The sequence below is a fragment of the Crocodylus porosus genome, unplaced genomic scaffold (assembly GCF_001723895.1).
Source record: "Crocodylus porosus isolate Cpor-Errol unplaced genomic scaffold, CroPor_comp1, whole genome shotgun sequence".
NCBI lineage: Eukaryota > Metazoa > Chordata > Crocodylia > Crocodylidae > Crocodylus > Crocodylus porosus.
This window is the reverse complement of record NW_017728928.1, coordinates 7,830,559-7,850,913: the sequence shown is the minus strand read 5'-3', so window position 1 is coordinate 7,850,913 and position 20,355 is coordinate 7,830,559. Positions and strand designations below refer to the sequence as shown.

Here is a 20,355-nt window from a genome sequence, read left to right as displayed (position 1 = left end):
AGTGCATCATTTATGTCTCCCCACCCCCAGCTTACCTGCAGGGACCTGCTCTCCACTGCTGATTGCCTGCCATGTGCATGTGTGCCAGATCGGCCTCCTCCCACTCCCCCAACACCCAAACCGTCCTTTGCAGGTTGGAACGCTGCCAGCCTGTAAGGAGAGACCCACAGTTTCTCACATTTTTCTCCTTTGAAGGAGAAAATCCACATGTAATCCACGGCTTTCTCCTTTTAAGGAGAAAATCTACCTTTTTTCCATGAACCTGGTGACGGGAGTGGTGGCAACAGGCTCAGCCAAGGAGTGGGCTGCCCCAGCTGACCTTAGAGATCATATTCATGCCAGACCCGCAGTCAGGGCCACAGACCCCCAGTTGAGAACTGCTGTTATTGAAAATGTAATTTTTTTTAAATCGGCTTTTTGCTTTTTTTCTCATTATTTTTCTCCGTTCAAAAAAACCTGGAAATGTTCATTCCCTAGGCTCTGGCTCTAGAGAAGAATTCATTTTCAACAATTGGTCTTCCCAAAGTACACTGGATCATTTAAAGTTAATCCTGGATTATAGGAGATTAAACAAGTACCCCAAGGAGTCTAAAACCCCTTTCTTTGTTTATTTTAGTAAATTTCTTCCAAGGCTTTTCTCTTTTCAGTGTGTTTAACAAATTCCTACATTTATACTTATCTTTTTTTCAGAACCTGCACCCATTGCTAAGGTTTCTGGGTTAATTTATATCAGTAAATCTTAATATCATAATATACTTCCAATGCTAGCAAATTCAAAAGGCAACCTCCAGAATATTATGCAGGAATGAGCTCCAGCAAGTGTCCCCATTTTCTCATCTTGTTCTTTAGACAAAAGGCATCCCTTAGATAAAATCATCCATTCTCAGTAACCCACTCGTAGCAGCTGCATCTAGCGTTATAATCTGTTCTGCAGGGATACAGCCAGATATTTCTAATGGAAAGAGAAAGCCAGCAGTGAGCATGGGAGAGAACCATGGAGTGTTCTGCACATGTTAAGTAAGCAAAAAGGATCTGTCCTAGGAAGAGATGGTGGGATGTCATGTCACATCTCTAGGACTACGTGCTGAAGAAACCATTCTGTTGCCATTATTTTTGTTCTCATGCGAACTTCCAAATACTGAGTAGCTAGACTCAGATGTTATTTAATGGAATACACCTGTTATCATATATAGCACTTATAAGCTTAAAACCCTAAAAACTAAAGCAGCAGCTCTCAACCTTTTTAGACTCAAGTCCCCTCTTGGAAAATGCTGGTTCTTAGTTCTCACTTATTTTTTGACAAGAAAAAAGTAAAAGAGCGATTCTTCTGTTGCAAAGAGCCCAGGAAAACCACAACAGGTCAGAATGTTTTTGCACACTATGGATTCCTGTTTGAAATCTCTGGGTTTATCTTGTAAATCATGTTTGCATTCCTAGCCGTGGTAACATTGCATGGCACCCCACCAGCACCCTTGAAAGTATCTCGAGGCTCCCCAAGACACCACCACATTATGTTTGAGAATTCCTGAACTAAATTACCCTTAGCTACTAATAATATTAGTGTGTCCTATCTTGACAGTTGCTTTTATTTATTTGTAATGTTTTATTTATTTCCTAGGAGAGCTGAACCTCCCTGGTAATTATCCATATTCATATTCTATCAACTCAGTGTAAATATGAGGATGATGATACCCTCCATATGTCATTTGGATCCATTTACCTTCAGTCTGGAACAAAGATGCCACTTTCTATTAAGTTCAGTGCTTCTTTACAGGACATGCCTAACTGAAATGGAGGCTTGAGGAACTAGTGATCAGTTCACAGAAGAAACTAAGTGTCAACGTGTGATAATTCAGATAACAAAAAGACAACATAAACATAATGTTATTGTTGTAAACCAGCTCTCAAAAGTTAGGAAATACTAACCTGAATTCCATCCCTCTTGCGCAGGTATTTTGATAGTCTGTTATTATATGATGATTTACTACTTTTTCCATGCTATCCCTGCCTCGTTCAGTCACTGATAGAGCCTTAGGGGCAATATATTCAACTTCAGAATCTGAAGAGAATATTTCTTATTACAGACCTCTCTCTTTGCGCCCCTTGTACCCCTGCCCACATTTCCACCCCTCTTTTCCTGTCCTTTGTCTTCCTGGGTTCCTCTCTCTTCATGGTCTCCCCTGGTACCACATGTGTCTTTCTGTCTATTGGTATCTTCCTCCTCTGTCTTCTGCATCCCTCCATACCTGCGTTTGCCCCCTTTCTCAGTGCCCCCCCCCCTTTGCCTTTGAATCGGGTTGCTTCCTCGTTTTCCATGCTACCTTGAGTTCAGAAAGCAACAGAGAGAGAGAATCATCTTTCTCTATTCCTTTGCCTTCTGAGAGCTGGAAGGAGCAACTGCAAGGGAAATAACATTCAGACCCCTTGCAGCCATAGGATGGAAGCATACTTTGTGAAGATGACACCTGTGCGGTTTGGTAGATGCATAGACACTGTGAGGAGATGGGATAGTACAGGGTGGACAGAATGTTCTCAAAATGTAGTTATAAAACTCAAAGTCTCTGCTAAGCATGGAGGTACCAGAACAGCTCATTGAAACCATTGTAAGTCTTTAAAAAAAAAAAAAGGCAGTATCTTTGCACTAGTAAATGTAGAAGTTATTGTGGCTAAAACTTTCCCAACTAAAGACAGCAAGTGTGGGGAAATTTCACATAGTCTGTTTGGCAAAGTTGTAAATAGTGGAAAATAGGGTGTTTGTAATATAAGTTCTCAAATAACGTTAACTGTAGGTGTTACCAGCCGTGTCTTATATATGCATGCAATGAAATGACCATTTTAAATTTATTTCTGTGTGCAACAACATTCTAGTAGCTCATGCTACATGATTACGGGTGAAGTTTTTCCTCACTGAAGTCAGTAGGGGCTTTGGCATCATTTTCAGCAGGGCCAGAATTTCTCTTTCGGCTTTCCAAAAAAATTCTGCTATTTCTTCTCTTCTTTCATGCTTACTTATGTCCATTTTCTTTCCTTCTTTCATTGCTTCTTGCTGGTACCACAGTGTTGCACGATTGTAAAGAGAAAACGCTCTTGTTTCCACAGTGTAAGAAAATGCTCCGTTTTTGGCTACACCAGGGATGGGCAAAATATGGCCAGCAGGCCACGTGTGGCCCACAGAGGGCCTTTGTCCAGCCGGTGCCAGGTCCTTTGGTCCTGCCTGGCCCAGGCATTGCCCAGCCATGGCACGTCCTGCTGCCCACCCTGGGCATGCAGCAGAGCTGGGGGGAGCTCTGTGCCTGGACTGTTTTTCTAGGCAGCCCAGGCAGCAGCGACTCTTTCCACTGGCCCCAGCCCCACAGTACCAGCACAGAACTGCCTGGCAGTGGCAAAGGGGACGGGCCATGTCAAGCAACAGTTTCTGCCTGGCTTTGCCGCCACTGCTGCTGTTGAGCCTGGACAGGTGAGTCCAGAGCAGGTGCAGGGCATGCCAGGTCAGGGCTGCTCCCCCTGGCTTCTTTTCTGCCAGGTCTTTTATCCTAGTGCTGGGCGTCCACCCGGCCAGTCAATCATGGCACGCTTTTATAAAGCACGCCCAGGCAGACGCGGGAGCTCCTCGTGGCTCCACCATGGGTTTTCACTTTGATCTTTACCCATGGCGGCTCTGGCTGCCGCGGCTTTGCTCCTGCCATGCTCCTCTGCTGGCGCAGCATCCCGCTGCCTCTCTGCCAACTCAGGTAAGTTTTCTCCACATGGATGTTTAATTTTTGGTATATAATTTGTTTTATTTTCTGGTTTCAAGACAGCTAGCCCCTTTCCCAAAAGGAGTACTTCTGGGGGCAAGGGGAGGAACTTCCAGTGGCAAATGTCAGGAGTTAGGAGATAGGACTTCCAGTCCCATGGTGGTGACCAGGGGGCGGGGTGGTTTTCAAGGGGCGGAGCCACACTTGTGGCCCTCAACAGCTCACCTAAACTCGTTAAGTGGCCCTCTAGTTGGAATAATTGCCTGCCCCTGGCCTACACATTCCTCTGGCAGAGCCAGCTTAAGATTGGTTACAAGGCAAAGTTACTGTCAGAGCAAAGAGGAGAATAAAGGGAAAGAGTAGTTATTACAAAAAATCCAATCACAGAATAAATAGTAGTGTAACTTGCAGCTTGTTTTATTTTTGTTTATCATCTTTTAATATTTAACATGATCAGATCTTACTTTCCAAATGACAACTTCCCCCATGGCCTTAGGCATCTGACATCTTTTATACACTTTAGGAGATTTTTTGGTCATAAGGATGAGCCTTTGAATTATTTATTTGATGTTTACAAAGGCAGGAATCAATATGTCACCTTGGAAACAGCCATGCAGTTGCAGGTAAAGAACTGAAAAACCTGTAGGGAGACTAATTAGAGCTGATTATACATTGATTGACCTGCTTCAGCAGTTAAAGGGCCTGCAGAATCCCCGTCTACAAACTGGAAACACATTGGATCTACAGAATTAGACCACCCCAAGCAGACAGGAGACATTAAGCAGGAGACTGGCTCGGTACCTTTGGGAGTAAATCCCAAGGTACCAATACCATATGCCAGAGGTTTTCAACCTTTTTGGATGAGTGTACCCCCCAGCAGCCAGACACAGAGCAGCACACCTCCAGGGCACGATGGTACCTGGCAGTGCTCCATCCCCGCTTGCCCACGTGTACCCCCATACAGCCTTCTCAAGTACCCCTGAGGGTACATGTACCACCGGTTGACCACGCTTGCTATATGCTATAAATCAAGCATTCCTCAACTGATTTCAGGGGAAGAGACTGCTTTCTATTCTAAGTTGTGGCAATTGATTGATAGCGAATGTATGAAAAATGAAAGTAAGATAAATAGTTGCTTTGATGCTGAGGCTTCTTGATGCTTTTTGTACAAAGCTTATTCTACCTTGTTAGTTTTGCAAGAAATTAATTAATCCCTGATGCCACAAAGTGACTCTGAGCAAAGGGGATTCGTTGTGGGCCAGGGCTCATCTGTATGTGCAACGTTGGGTAAGACCTGAGATTCCAAATGCAGTCGAGTTTCCACGACCACGTGGCAGCGCCTTTAGAAGACTGAGGAAAGGGATTCTCTGGGAGGAAAAAAGATAGTTTATCATAAAAAAATAGGGTTGTGTTGGTTATGACTTAATAAGGGACAAATGCCTTTAAAATGGGGATGTTTCCATGTTTGCGAGAAGCTATCTATGTAGCTCTGCAGTTTGCTATTATAGGTTCCAGTGAACCTTGGCGCAGGCTGCTGATCTGTTTGGGGGTGGGGTTGATCAGTAGCGAGCCAGCGGTTTTGAAGGATTTGCTGATTAACCTCAGAACTCTAAAACATAAGAGAACGGGCTTCCTGGTACAGATAGCTTTATGTACTGAACTAATGAAAAGCTTGTGGCTCTCAAGATGCACATGTATCTTTCTTCTGGAAGTGCTCCTTTGTTTAAAAAAATCTCCAAGGGAAAGGTAAATCATCGTGGTTTCAATTTGCCAGCACGGCATGGTACATGGCAGATTTTTAATGGAACTCACTGTATGAAGACTTGATGGTACAGAAGGTGATAGGGATAGCAATAGTATTTTCAGTATATTTCTGGACACAGTGTAGTCCTCTTTAGTAATGATGCTGTGTGTGTGTATATGGTGCAGGGAATTTTCAGAGATATAACCAAGAGGTGCCCAGCTCTTATTGACTTTCAGTAGATGCTCACCTGCATTTTGTATTTTGGAAAATCTGTCACAGTAATGTATGGAATTTTCAGCAAAGCCTAGAGAAGTCGAATTCCCCAAACCAGCTGAAAATTAGTGTTCATATACTGCTGGCACATTCTGTGATGGAAAGGGAGAGGACTGTGTTCATTGCAGAAATGTTCTGTAATCCAGACTTTACCATTTGGTCAAGCAAGCTCAAATGCTGTGGTTTAGATGTCCGGTTTTTCTATCTAGTGAATGCCTAGATCAAGTTTCTCAGCTGGCATAACTTGATACAGTGCACTCGGATCAATGGACCTTTGCTGATTTACACAAGCTAAGGAACTGGATCTCCGTATGTTAATTTTCTTGGGACCTCTTTTGAATGAGAGGAGTTCAAACAGTTACTTTCCCCCCATTTCCCTCTCCTAGTAGGATAATAACCATCTTGGTTGACCTAGTTGGGTTAAGAAAGAAGTAAAATAAATTGGCATGTAAGATATTCCCCCTAATAACAGTCTTCCACCCCAGGGCCTTTACAGGCTGATCCAGAGATTATGGGCTGAACCCTTTTCTTATGGAAACCAGTGCCAAAACTCTCACAATAGGAATGGAGATCAAGCCCTTTATGAATCTCCTTTCCCAATATTGTGGCAGGAAGCCACAGTGTATAAAAATACTGCAGAACAGTTTAGTATGGGAAAGATAGTAGAGTACTGCATCTATGAGTTAAAAATCAGAGAGACTTTTTGATAGAATAATTTGGGTGTTAAACATATCCTTATTTTTACAGTATGTACTGTGGGACCTTTAAAGAAATGCAAGTAGTAGCACCTCAAACGTCATGTCTTACCTGAAACATTCCTATTTCTTCCATTAGTGGTAACAGGCCTTAAGCATGTAGACGAAAAAGAGAATAGTAAGTCCTAAGTAAATCTCTGTTTAACATTCCTGTGTGATTTCATTGGATCATTGATTCCTCTCCCAGATTTACTGCGCTGTTCATTGAAAAGATCTGTGTTTTTAAAAGATCTTGTTCTTTATAAACTTTATTTCCTTATCAGCTGAGCTGGCAAGGCTTTACCTCCAGCTTGGTGGCATTCATCTTTTTAGAGGTTTTTCTGGTAGGATGTAAGGAAATCTCTTTTGAATGCCACATCCAGACAATTCCAGAATGGCAGACAACGTTTTAGATATCAGCAGGCCAAACCCTGTGCTTCTTAGAGAAAATCAGAAAAAACAGGGAGGAAGGTGAGGGACATGTAGCATCCCTGTTACCTTCAGCAGAGCCACGACTTGAAGCACTCCTGCACTTCCCTGTAGATGAAAGAACCGGTCGGTGGCCCCAATTAATACCTTTCTACAGACCACCATTCCCATCTCTGTTCTCCTTTCCTCCCTGGATCATTTGAGGTGTTGATATCCTAGAATGAATTCTCTTTCATACAGAACAAAAATAAATAATAATGGACCCCCTTTCTTTCTGTGGGGAGGGAGAGGGTATGGGGCACACACACACAGAGCCCCTGGACTGGAGGAAATAGGGGCTTTGGGGATGACGGGGGGTTTCAAGGTATCCCTGAAATAGTGGGAGGGCAGTACACAGGGAGCTTGTTGGAGAGAACGTAAGGATGAAAACACATCCCAGTGTGTGCATTGAGCTGGGCCACAAGAAGCAAAACTGCCTTCGCCAATATAATTTCATTTACTTTGCCCTACTTTTTCCTCTTTGCACATTAGGAAAAAGGAGATAAAATCTATTACAGAGCATCTGACTGCAAAGTGAGGAGTGAATTGACTTCAGCATGTGATAAGTAATGATGTGAGGGACTCAGATGTGCATTTAGACTCCAGTAAAATTTCTGAATCAATTGGCTGAGGTGTGGGCAGTATTGAAATCGCTTGTCTATTTGGAAGATATTCCTGATGGGGAAAGTGGATTTTGGCTATCCTGCATGATTTAGTGTGTTGTAGGCTGCTTGCATTTCTTTTCCTATCTGTTAGGAATAGCCTTTTTAAATGTAGTAATTATTTTAAAAGTCCTACAGTAAGCTATAACTTTTTAATGGTAAATGCAGCCTTTGGTAGACAGACTGTCATAAAGTTGTGCACTCTTCTGATGTTCTCTTGGAGGCAGAACATCAGGAGTCCTGGCTTCTACCTCTGACCGCACCGTATGTGATGTGACCTTGGACAACTCATTTACATTTCTGTTACCCAGCTTCATCTGTCAAACAGATACACTCCATCAGATCCTCTAGTAATAAAACATCACTGTGAGGTTTAAACGCTGCTTCAGTAGCCACTTTGAGATAAAAAGGAACTGCGGAAATGCAAAGTAGTACTACTGGATAGGAAAAAAGAGAATATATCAGTTTAAGTGTCAAGAGAATATCTTGTTTTGATCTGTTTTGCTCCAGTCTTGGGCACAAAGCTAGAGAGAGATTTAAAATCTCCTATCTCCCCTGCTTTCTTATTCCATCTGATTTTTTTTTAGAAAACTGGTTTGCTTTCAGATGAAGTGCTAATGTGTACTGCTGAGTAAATGTAGTACTTTGGAATGTGATTCACTGGACTGCCTATTCCATTTATGTATTTTGATGCACAACTTGCACGATGTAATTAGGAGAAACCTACAACCACGTGAACGTTTTATCCAAGAATCACCATTGCATTTTTAAGGCTTAATTCAGACTTAATTCTGTGCCTGCTGACCTGTGAAGTGAAGCCCAGACAACCACACAATTAATACTAATTCCTTCTTTCCCTCACTGGGAGCTTCAGAATCCCACATTAGATAGATCCTCTCCTTAAGCACAACAAGAAGTGGGTTTCTGCCAGCTTGTTCGTGAAAGGCAAATGAAGGGTTCAGCTAGGAATTCCTTTGAAGTCCCTGGGAATTGGATCAGACTGTAGCAGGGTGTCTTGAAAGGACTCTTCAGTCATTTTTTAGTGTGATACAAGCACATAATCTGATTCTTTTTTTGCTCACCTGAATTTTATGCTGTGTGACTCCACTCCCTCCAAACTTCTGATTGTCAGTGAAGTAAGAGGAGAAGCAGGCTCATAGTTCTGTGGGCTTGTGGTCAGCAAATGCTTCTACGCTTTTATGTGCCGCTGTAAGGTACCACTTGTGAGTTAGGACGTACCCCTGAAAACCATTTCTACACCACACGTCTCGGTCTGCTCCGTGGGTTTACTCACATGAGGAGAGATTTGCAATCTTCCACTTTAATATTATTCCATTTACAGATTGAAGAAAGTTAGTGAGAATTAAAATTCAGTGATAAACTTAACTGAGATTTCTGCACTTCTGTGTTTAAAATTTATAGCGGTCACGTTCTTTCACAGCTGTATTTGCAAGAAGGAATAATTTATCTACTTTTTAATGTAAAGTTTGCACATATTTTTATTAGGTATACCATAATTTTCCCACTGTCCTCTCCTGTACTTACTGTACTCTATGGCTCCTGTCTGAAATTTTCCCAGGATAACATAGGGATAAAGATTTGAATGTAAGAATCCAAAGAAAATAAGTAGTAGCTTGTCTTCAGAGAAGATTAATTTGGAGAGGACATTTGGGTTAACAATGCATACAGAGTACGGGTGGGCAAAGCAGGAAGTATTCGATTTGGATTTGGGTTCGGCCCAATTCAGGGGACAGTGATTCAATTAGCTGATTTGGATCACTGTCCCGATTCAATTCGGCCGAATCTGAAGATTCGATTCTGATTCAGAGAATCAGCGATTCAGCCATAGACACAGCTTTATATGTTTTTTCTACATACCTCGAGGTACCAGGCCTGGCTCATTAACGCTGAGGTGATGGGGGTGGATGGAGCATCCTGTGGAAGTGCAGCGGGGTCTCCTGCGCGCTCGGCAGTGGATCCCCCCACGTTCCTCCGGCTCGGTAATCGGCCGTGGGGGGACCCTGGGTACCCCCTTCAGACTGAGGAGGCAGCAGTCGCCGAGGCAGGGGGATCCCCCGCGCACTCCGAAACAGACTCGGAAGCGGACCGGAAGTACTTCTGGTCCACTTCTGGGTCCGCCGCTGAGCACGCCGGGGACCTCGCTCACATTCCTGTGGGACTCTCTATCTGCCCCACCATCTCAGCATTCACGAGCTGCCTGGTACCTCGAGGTATGTAAAAAAAAAAAAAAAAAAACAACAAAAAAACAAACAAAAAAACCCCATAAAGCCAAAACATATGGCCGAACCGTCGAATCTTTCCAAATTGAACCGGAGGCTTCCAATTGATTCATAGGAATTAATGGGTCTCCTGATTTGATTCAGAGTTGGAGATTCGGCAGCCACCAAATCGGGCCGAATCTGCTCCCAATCAAATCGGCAGCTGAAGCTAAGCACAGCCCTAATACAGAGATGTTCTGTGGAAATTATGGACTGAATACCTGTGTTTCAACACTAGTAAAAAACCTGTGTTTAGTTAAGAGTCCCTGTGCTGGAATAGAGATGATAAATCATATTAGGACTATTGGTAAAGTTTCCGAGCATGCTCTTTTCACTCCGTTGTATTAACACCATTGTAACTGAGCTCAAAATACAACTTTTTTGTGATTCCTCCAGACTGAGCCAACTTTGCTTGCTGAAGAAATGGAAGTTTTTTGATGGATACCATCTCCGTCTTTTTTTTAATAAAGAACCCTTCTGTTGTATACAGGCCATAGATTTAAAAATAAAAAAGTTGATGTCAGTTCCAAAATGTAACTTCTTTATCAACGGCGATACTTGTCCTGAATTGGTGAATTTCTGAGAGTTGCACGATCTAAATGGAATCCTGTAATGACAGGAAGCCAAGGCAGCGGTGGAAGAGACGAGAGCTTTGCGAAGCAGGATTCATCTTGCAGAAGCCGCACAGAGGCAGGCTCGTGGGATGGAGATGGACTATGAAGAAGTAATCCACCTATTAGAGGCTGAAATTACAGAGCTGAAGGCTCAGCTCGCTGATCATTCTGGCCAAAATAAAGTAAGCAAAGCAGTTGTCTTTCGTAGTTACCATGGTTTCCTTGCTGTTGTCATGTATCCTGTTTTCATTTTCTTTTCATCTGCTCTTCTAAAGTAGGTCACTGTTTGTCTTGTATTATTCAATAACTGGAATGATGCATAGTGTGTCTTCTTTTATCCAGAAATCTTTAGGCTGGGGGAAAAAAATGAGCCAAAAGCTTATTTGGGTCACTAGTCATTATGACACATCTCAAGCAGTGTAAAGTAGGGAATGCTTTGCTTTGTTTGGTTTGGTTATTTGGTTTTTTTTGTTCTATGTCTTAATTTAATATATGTGATATAAAAATGAGACAAAGAAAAATATATCTGTTGTAGCTGATAACAGCTTTCACAAAAGTGTGAAAGACCAGAGGATTTTTCAGATTCCAAGATGAACAAATTCACTTACATATTTTGCTCAATTTCTTTTTTTTAAATCAATGCAAGCATGCCTTGAGTGAGGACTTTCCCCTTTTTTAATCTTGGTGTGTTTCTAGTACTTCTTGCCCAATCCTAAGTGATGCAAAAAGAATCGTATATAAAATCCAGGACTATTCATGAACAAATTCAAGCCTACTCAAGCTTAGCATTTTAAAGGCACTATAGAAACGTTTTTATGACCTAAATCTGCATTATTTTAAATGAAAAGGATGGTGCACCTGAGCCTCATGCTTGAAGCCACTTGTTATTCCCAATGAGCTGTTTTTAGATACTATTTCACAAATCAAATAATTTGGGGTAATTTTGAATTGGCCTTCATTACTAACAATCTGTTTGCTGCGTATGTAAGACGAGCGTCGGCGTAAGCAAACCGAGTAACAGCCAGTGAATTGGCAGTGGGTCATATACCACAGGTCATCTACCAAGCCTGATGACCTGTCTCCCTCAGTAGAAAAATGAATGCTAAGGGGAAGAATATTTGAGCAGAGCATATCCAGAATGATCTATTTCTTTGGCTTTCTCTTTTGTCCTGCTGAAAGTTCGCCCTTCTCATCTGACTGACTAGGCTGCAGTACTGCAGAGAAGGACCTGCGGGATTACAATAGACTATAATCTCAGTATGAGCCAACAGTGTGCTCTCGTTGCCAAAAAGGGCCAACAGTATACTAGGTTGTATTAACAAGAAAGTTACTTGCAAATCAAGAGAAGTGATTCTTCCACTCTGTTCAGCACTGGTGAGGCCTCACCTAGAGTATTGTGTTCAGTTTTGAGTCCCAAACTTCAAAAAGATATAGAGAGTTTGGAAAGAGTCCAGCAAAAAGTAACAAGAATTAGTAGAGGCCAGGAAATATGAATTCTACTGAACGGCTGAAAGAATTGGGGTCATTTAGTCAAAGACCTGAAGGGTGATGATTTGGGGTCATGTAGTCAAAGACCTGAAGAGAAGACTAAGCGGGGGGTCTGGCAACAGCCTTCAAAGACCTGAAGGGTGATGGTAGGTTAGATGGAGATTAGAGGGAACTTCCTGATTATGAGCATAATTGAACACTGGAAGAGGCTAGCTAGAGAGGTTGTGATTCTCCATCACTGGGAATTTTTAAAAGCAGGTTAGACAGCTGGCTTGCATACTCTAGGCTGGGGTGCTTCTGCCTTTAACAGGAGGCTGGGTTACTTTAGGAAGTCCCTTCCAGCCCTGCTTTCTTATGATCTTGAAAATGAGTTCAGTGTTGAAAAGTAAAATGGTGGTACTGGAGCCATAAATTTCAGAAAACTGATACTCGACTGCCTTCCATGCCCTTTGTGTAGCCATTTAGGGCCATATTTCCAAGAGATAAGCTCACATATTAGTGCTGATATAAGTGCCCTGCTTTTCAAAAATGCCAAATGTGGTTGGTTCATGTTGGCTATTAAACGTTTTTGACAATTTCTGAGGTGAGCGCTCAGAAATCTGGTCTTGAGCCCTTATGAAATATGACTTGGGGCCTGGCTTTCTATTCATCCTTTTCAATGTTAACACTCCAGTAGGTTCGGGATAAGCCCCAGTAGCGGTACAAAGTTGGTGTAAAATGCTTGCCCTTGATGTAAGCGATGATATGAGGAGCAAGGCAATAGAGCATCAGGCCCGGTCAGTAGGAGGCTTTGAACTCTTTTTATTTAACATATGCAGCCAGTAGTTTTACGTAAGAGGTATTGATCAGTTCACCTTGTTCTTTAGGTACAGAGCTTTAAGAAGAGCTTTGCTCCACTTTGCCGTTAGATAACATCTTAAAGCTAAAAAGAGAGAACTGTACTTAGTAAAACCACTGCAATTGGCTGCATTTAATAAAATCCTAAGAAGGTGTAGGAGCTCCTTTTTCAATACTGAACAGTGAGATATACAATACCATACAGAGGCTGTCTAATCAAGCAGACTCTGAAGTTCAGGATGCTGGGAATCCTGCCAAACAAAACTATTATAAATGTGTACTTGTGTTCTTCCAATGACAATATATTTAATACTAAAAAGGTTCTTTGTAGAAGTTATAAGCCTTCCACTAAGATTGATTCAGACTGTAGGGTTTTGGAGACACTCACCTAGAGTACACTCAGTGTTTGTTTTTTCAAGCAAAAACATTTTCTGCCCTTTCTGCTAGGACATATTTTCGTTCAAATTTTCTGATCAGTGTACAGCTCAAACATAGGAACGTGCCCAAGATCATTTTCATCCTATCACACAGGAATTGAAACAAGGACTCATAGAGTTGAAAGCGAGAGTGTCTACTTCTTGAGGGCTTGAGTCGGATTTTATAGCTAAGGTTGTAACAGACTTAGGATATGGAAACACATTATATTTGTAGCACTTTGACCAGTACAAAGAGTGGGCATGAATATGTTCACGCTATTTATAACACCACAGAAATGGTAAATCCACCCCAGAAATGTTCCTCTTCCAAAGAGGAACTTCTCCATAACATTCTGTAGCACCATGTGCATCACGGAGAGTTATTAACATCCTCTACAGATCAGGCACGACGTGTAAGAAACACTCATCGGTGGATTATACACATGCATATAGTAAAATCTCAGTTGTTTAACATTGTTCAAAGCATGCCACAACTTTCTGTCTCGGAGTACGTAGGTTAATACAGCAGAACTTTGTTAATGCACACTTTTATCATTCATGCTTTATAGATGCACATAATAAATGGATCAGTCCCCACTTAGCAAAAATAAAAGGGCAGCATTCAGTTCTCATGTAACTGAGCTGTGCTTTTTTTCAAAATACTCTGTGTTTGTCTTCTGTATGTTATAAGTCTACATTTATCAAAACACTGAATGCAGTATGGTGCAGTCTTCTTCATTTTTTTTGTAATTAACTGAGTAATTATCCGTAACGTTTGAACGATGAGTTGATTTTCGTGTTCCATCGTGTTTGAATCGGCACTCTAGGGCCATGTCCAGATGAGCACTGCTGTGTGATGTGTGGCACCGCAGACCCATCTGTTGCACCACACACTGCACATTCAGGCACTTCCCACGCTGCTACCTTGCGGGGGTTGACCCTGGGAGATCCCGTTGCTGGTCCCAGCCTCCCCTACCTCACTCAGGGTATCCTGCCATGTGCCAGAGGGTGCATAACACAAGGTGTGCCGTTGCTAGTTATCCCTAGGGAACCAAACATCCACGCTCATCTGGACATGGTTTATGGGACTACTAGGAGATCCAGCACTTCATTGTATCTCTTTATGGAAAAAAAACAAAAAAGAGAAATGTGGAGAAGAAATGGTGACTCTCAGCAGTCTCTCACAGCAACACCTTGATCACTGTGGGAGATCTAATTCCCAACTCCCTCTCTAATGAATAGCTGAATCAGAGCTATTCTGTTCAGTGGGTTCACTATCAGCTCTAAAGCTAGAAGGCCATGTGGGAAAAAGAGAGTGTTCCACTGGATTGAAGGAAAGCAGAACACAGCCCTAGAGATGGGAAAGCAGCAGGGTCAGCGGAAATCATTCAAAATCCACAGGCTTACTAAATTGTCTTTGAACAGAGTTTATTTTCAAAGAATAGTATTACTTTAGAGGCTATTTTTAGTTCTTCCTAGTCCTTTTTTAATCAAACAGTAATTTAATTTGTTTTCACCCTAAAAATGTTAGATTTGCCCTCCCTACCCCTGTCGTATGAGAAAGTAGAAAAATGACAAATAAGAGAAACTGATAAAGTTTTAGAATTAATCCAATGATACTGACTGAATTCCTTTGCCAGGATAGTACACATGATTTACGAAAGAGAATCACAGTGCTAGACTGCCAGCTACGGAAATCAGAGTCATCTAGGAAAGCCTTTGAAGTGGCCACTGAAAAACTGCTGCAGTTCACAGAGGTAATTTTTCCACTTCCAATTTCTTCAACAACGTTTTTATATAGGAAATGTACAAGGTAATACATCTGGTGTATGACCATGATATACGGAGTATAACTGTCTTAAAGAGAGAGTTTCACAGTTTCAAGCAACCTCCTAGAATAGGATGTGACAGCAGAATTTGATGTAGCGGTTTGTGAATCCTGTTTGTTACTGTGTGCATTGCAAGTAGATTGGATGAGAATTTTTGTGAAAATAGCTTTTCATCAAAAAAAACGGTGTTAATGGAACCAAAATGTTTCGTAAAGTCATATGTCAATGTCTATAAAAAATTACCTTGGAAAAAGAATTCAAAATGAAAAAAAAAACCCTACATTGAACACCTTCAAGAGCAAATTGGATGCTTATCTTGCTGGGATCCTATGACCCCAGCTGACTTCCTGCCCTTTGGGTGGGAGGCTGAACACAATGATCTTCTGAGGTCCCTTCCAGCCCTAATGCCTATGAAATCTATGAAATTTAGAGTTCAAGTCGCCCCTCTCAAAACGTTAACTAAATTCATGTTCAAAAATTAAAGGAAAGCTATAAATTATTAAGCAGAGGTTATTTTGAACATATGTTGGAAGCCAAAATGGTAGCTTTGTATATGTTTAATCCAGTTTACCTTATTTAGTACTATTTTACAGGCCAGTTTTTCTCTGGGCTGTTTGAACAGGTTATAGTCACTGAAGTTATGGCCCATTATTTATTTGCTTTGCATAACAGAAAGGTTTAAAGCAGGAAAATGCGTGTCATGTATGTGCAGGGAGACGTCATTATATGCATTTTATATGCCAGTTTTTGTTTACCTGTCCTGTGACAGGAGCAAAGTGTTACGACTCCAATCATTCTCTGTGGATAAAGGGGTATAAGCACAAAGCTCGTGGAGGGAGGGAGGGAAGATCTGTAAGTAGACAACGAAGCAATGCAGATGGTACATCTGAAATATTAACTGTGCATTTCCTTAACACTTGCCAACAGATTGTACACGAAGCCCTGTCAGAAAACTCCTCTTTGTCAGCTTTAAGGTAAGAGCACCTAAACTACTTGTGTTGATATGATACAACGTGACAACCTTTGTGGCAGAATTAGACGCCCCCCAAAACCACATCTTAAGCCGGGGTGTGCAAAATGGCAGATCCGGCTGGCAGCCAGACTCTATTTCCCACCCAACCCTGCCTGAATGGGTGGGGCCAGTCTCCATGGAGACCCCAGCTACAGCTGCAAGCCTGGGGTTGCCATGGAGACTGGCCCCAGCTGCGCTGGAAAGACACGCAGCAGGGCAGGGCATGGGGCTGCTTCAGAACCGCTGGGTTCTTGTGGCAGGGACAGCTTGGTTCAGGGCCACGGCAGAGCCATGATTTGCTGCCTGCATGCCCCTGTCCGGAGTGTGCAAGTTGCAGGTCGCAGCTCTTCCCCAGCTCCTTACATCGCTGACAGCATAGTCCTGAGCCAGGGCAGAGCTGTGATCCACTGCCTGCGTGCCCCTGCCCAGAGCATGCAGGCTGCAGATCATGGTTCTGCCCTGGCCCCAAACCAAACTGCCCCTGCCACAAGATCCCACTCCCAAAAAGAGTAAGGAGAAATCACCTACCTCAATCTGCTAGAAAGGGGATTTGCTTCAAGCCATCTACAAGCAAATACAGGAGAAAATTGGGTGTGCCTTCTCAGTTCAGTTCCCTTCTGAATTTTCTCCTCTTCCCATTGAAGCCAACAGCAAGCTTCCCACTGATTTCAGTGGAAGAAGGTCATGTTGCCTGTTCATATAATTTTTTTTAACTGTTGTGCATTGCAGAGGTACTCCCATGAAAAGAACAGCAGTGTAATGTAAACAAAGTGGTAATGTCTACTGTATTTACTTGAAGGCAACCCTAATTATAAGACAGCATCCCAATAATTAGATATGCAAACATTTTTAATTTGTTATAATTTTCCAGGTAGATAATCTAATTATTGGACATTTGCCTTGAGTTTGTCCCCCTCCCACAGGTACAGCAGGGAAAATAAATCTGGGAGATCAGGTAGCCCTTTGCTCTCTGCTTCCTGAAAACTTTTTCCCCTGCCACCACCTTGCCCCTCCCCTTACTGTCAGACCCTGCTCTCCCTGAGCACGTGGAAGTGAGGAGCAAATTTGAAAACAGTAATCTTGAAATTAAACACGCCTGTAGCAATTTACATATAGTGCACATAGATTTAGTTCATCCAAAATTCATGGAATCATAGAAAAAATTAGGGTTGGAAGGGACCTCAGGTCATCTAGTCCACGCCCTTGCTCAAAGCAGGACCATCCTCAGCTAGATCAGCCCAGCCAAAGCTTTGTCTACCCAGGTCTTAAAAACCTCCAAGGATGGAGATTCCACAACCTCTCTGGGTAACCTGTTCCAGTGTTTTGATGCATGTTACCTTTTTTTGAAACTGCTGCAAGTTTTAGCACAGATGTTTCATAAACACACTTTTGAATAGCACTGTGGCACCTACTTATACCACTGGGCTGGGCTCCACCAAGTCAACAGCATTACAAGCAATGGTGAACCATGCTATTGCATATAGTTCACCCAGAATCCCTCTGTCACCTCCTTTCTCAGTGTGGAGCATACAGTTAATGTGGCCCCACCTTCTATGGTGACCCCACAGCTCAGCACTGTTCAGTACGTATGTGTATACTCCAGATGCCCCCCACGAAGGATCCATGTGGTAATTAGTCCACTCATGACTAAAACCAGGTGTTCTTGTCACAAGTCCTGGGATTCTCCAAAAATGTATGTGGAAGACAACTTGGTCTGTCTTCACTTTATAGTGAGCAGGGTCACACTATTCATATGTACAAGCCTGAGAGTGGGTGTGACAGAGATTCCGGGTGAATTGTATGCAACGTTGTGGTTCACTGTGACTTGAAAAAGAGTCAGCAATGAGGGGATTTGTACTTAATGGGCACTAGCATATGTGTAATTCAGATGGATTGCACTAACCTATCCTTGTGGTTGGTTCCCATCAACATTTTTGCCCAATGTGGGCCATGTGTTTTATAGTCAGACTCAGTGTTGGCTGCATTTAATCAACTTCATAGTTGGTTTCCATTGCTGAGCACATGCTGCTTTTACAGCAGTTTAATGATAGACAGTGTATTTAGTGAGTCTTCCTTGTATGCCGTTATAAGATGAGGGGCTTTTTTCCCCATGCCATTTCAGGGACCTCATTTTCTATTTGAGTAAATATGGTAGATAAAATAGAAATTCAGTGGCAGCAGAAAATACCCATAAAGGAAAGTACTTAAGAAAGTGCTTAATGGATTCGGGATCCAGACCATTGGGGTGTGCAAAGTCGGTCCTATTTGATTTGGCTGAATCTGAAGATTCAATGCCAATTCGGGGAATCAGCGATTCGGACATAGACACAGCTTTAAAAGTTTTTTCTATGCATCTCAAGGTACTAGCGCAACTCGTGAATGCTGTGATGCTGGGGCAGATGGAGTGTCCCACTGGAGTACAGGGGGGTGCTCCACATGCTCAGCACTGAACCCGCAGGTGGACTGGAAGTACTTCCAGTCCACTTCCGAGTCCACTGTCGAGCATGCAGGGGGCCCCCCACGCCACCTCCCCTCCCCCAGCTCAGCGATTGGCTATAGGAGGACCCCAGGTGCCCCCCACGCTTCGTGGGACACTCCACGCACCCCAGCATCATAGCATTCACGAGCCATGCTGGTACTTAGAGGTATGTAGAAAAAACATTTAAAGCTGTGTGTGTATCCAAATTTCCAACTCTTTCCGAATCGACTTGGAAGGTTCCAGTTCGATTCAGAGAGATTAAAGGGTCTTCAGATTCGGAGATTTGGCCACCAAATTAGGTGGCCAGTGAAATTTAGTGAACCCCACGTACATTTGAGTTTTGGGAGTCCAGCTATTTTTCACTGCATTTTTTTCTTTATTCATGACTAGCACGATAATACAAATTGGACTTTTGTTGTCATCATTTTTTATTTATACACTACTCCACAACTTCTCAAAGTAGATGGTGTGAATTCATAAAAAAGCATAATTTTAATTCTTATTATAATGCCACCATTTTCATTAAAGTAACTCTATTGACTTCATAGGGAGCAACTGCAGTTTTTAAAAGTCAGAACTGGAGCCTTTGCACCCTTTTATGTGGACTTGTGATTTATATTGCAAATGTCAAAATTCTCACTCACTTTAGGAAGAGCTGGATTGATTTGTGTTGCATCCAGAATCCCTTTCATCACCAGTTCGCACCTTAAGTTGTATTTTTAACATAGTCTTCCTTTCCCCTACTCTTCTCCCCTTCTACTACCCCCCTTGAGTGCGTATTTATGGGAAACATAATTATATAGCTGGGCTGGAGGTATGGCTATTGTCAGTGTTGGATCTCCATGCATGACTTGGGCTATCAGAATGATGTATGTCTGGTGTTGTCAGAATGCCTGAGAGTATTCAGGGAATTCATCAGCTTTTCATAACCACTTTAACAGGGTCTGAGCAGAAGTAACTTCCCTAGGTCTCACAGAAAGTCTCAGACAGAGTGGAAGATGGAAGGTTGACTATGCCTGTTCTTTTTGTCTGAATAGGTATCTAGAAAATATTTTATACATTGGAGATGCCTATAATAATAATAATAATAATACACCAACAATAAAGCTTTCCTACGTATGAAAAGGCCATCTTCGTGTTTTCTTTTTCTGCAGCATTAACACAGTCGAGCTCTGGTCCACAACTGGGTCTCCTCAATGTTACTCCAATATAAATAACCACAAGATGACTTCAGGCCAGATTCTGGTTCCAGTTGGGTTGTTTCACAGAGTCTGTAAGAGCTGTGTTGATTCACACCAGCTGAGTTTCTGGGATCTGGTCTCAGAAATGCATAATTTCTGTTTTAATTGAACTGCCCCAAAAATTCTTTTTATTACTAAGACAAAATAATCTTTGAGGAAGTCTCCAGAATTTGGTAATGTAGTCCTTTTTTTTTTTTTTTTTTTCCCCTGAAGTGAGATTTAAACCAATCAAGAAATATATAGTTTTTTATTAAAAGGAATATTTCTCCTTGCAATCTGCCAAATAAACAGTTATTTCCTTTCAGTGATAGAAGAGCGACGTTGTCAGCTAAGACGCTACTTGCACGACTGGGGAAGAACGGACGTACTGTCACAGCAGCCCTTGGAGCTGAAGCCAAAGACCTTGCTAAATCTGTCCGTGCCATTCTAGAAGTAGACTGTGAGTGTGTGTATCTGTATGTGTATATACGTATATATATTCTATAATTTTTTTCCCCTCTTCTTGCACTGTTTCTCAGTTTCACCTTTCACTTGGCAATTTA

General features: G+C 42.3%; 1 protein-coding gene across 4 annotated transcripts in view; it reads left to right on the top strand.

Annotated features, from left to right (window-relative positions):
* Nucleotides 1–20,355, top strand: part of STXBP4 (syntaxin binding protein 4) — a 123,979-nt gene that overhangs the window by 53,657 nt on the left and 49,967 nt on the right. For 3 of the 4 annotated variants that reach the window (XM_019542452.1, XM_019542451.1, XM_019542450.1), the window contains 4 exons: nt 10,517–10,693; nt 14,893–15,009; nt 16,009–16,055; nt 20,119–20,252. In XM_019542452.1, the coding sequence (XP_019397997.1) occupies nt 10,517–10,693; nt 14,893–15,009; nt 16,009–16,055; nt 20,119–20,252 (475 nt within the window). The remainder of the gene's footprint in view (nt 1–10,516; nt 10,694–14,892; nt 15,010–16,008; nt 16,056–20,118; nt 20,253–20,355) is intronic. The other variant, XM_019542453.1, reaches the window with a different exon arrangement.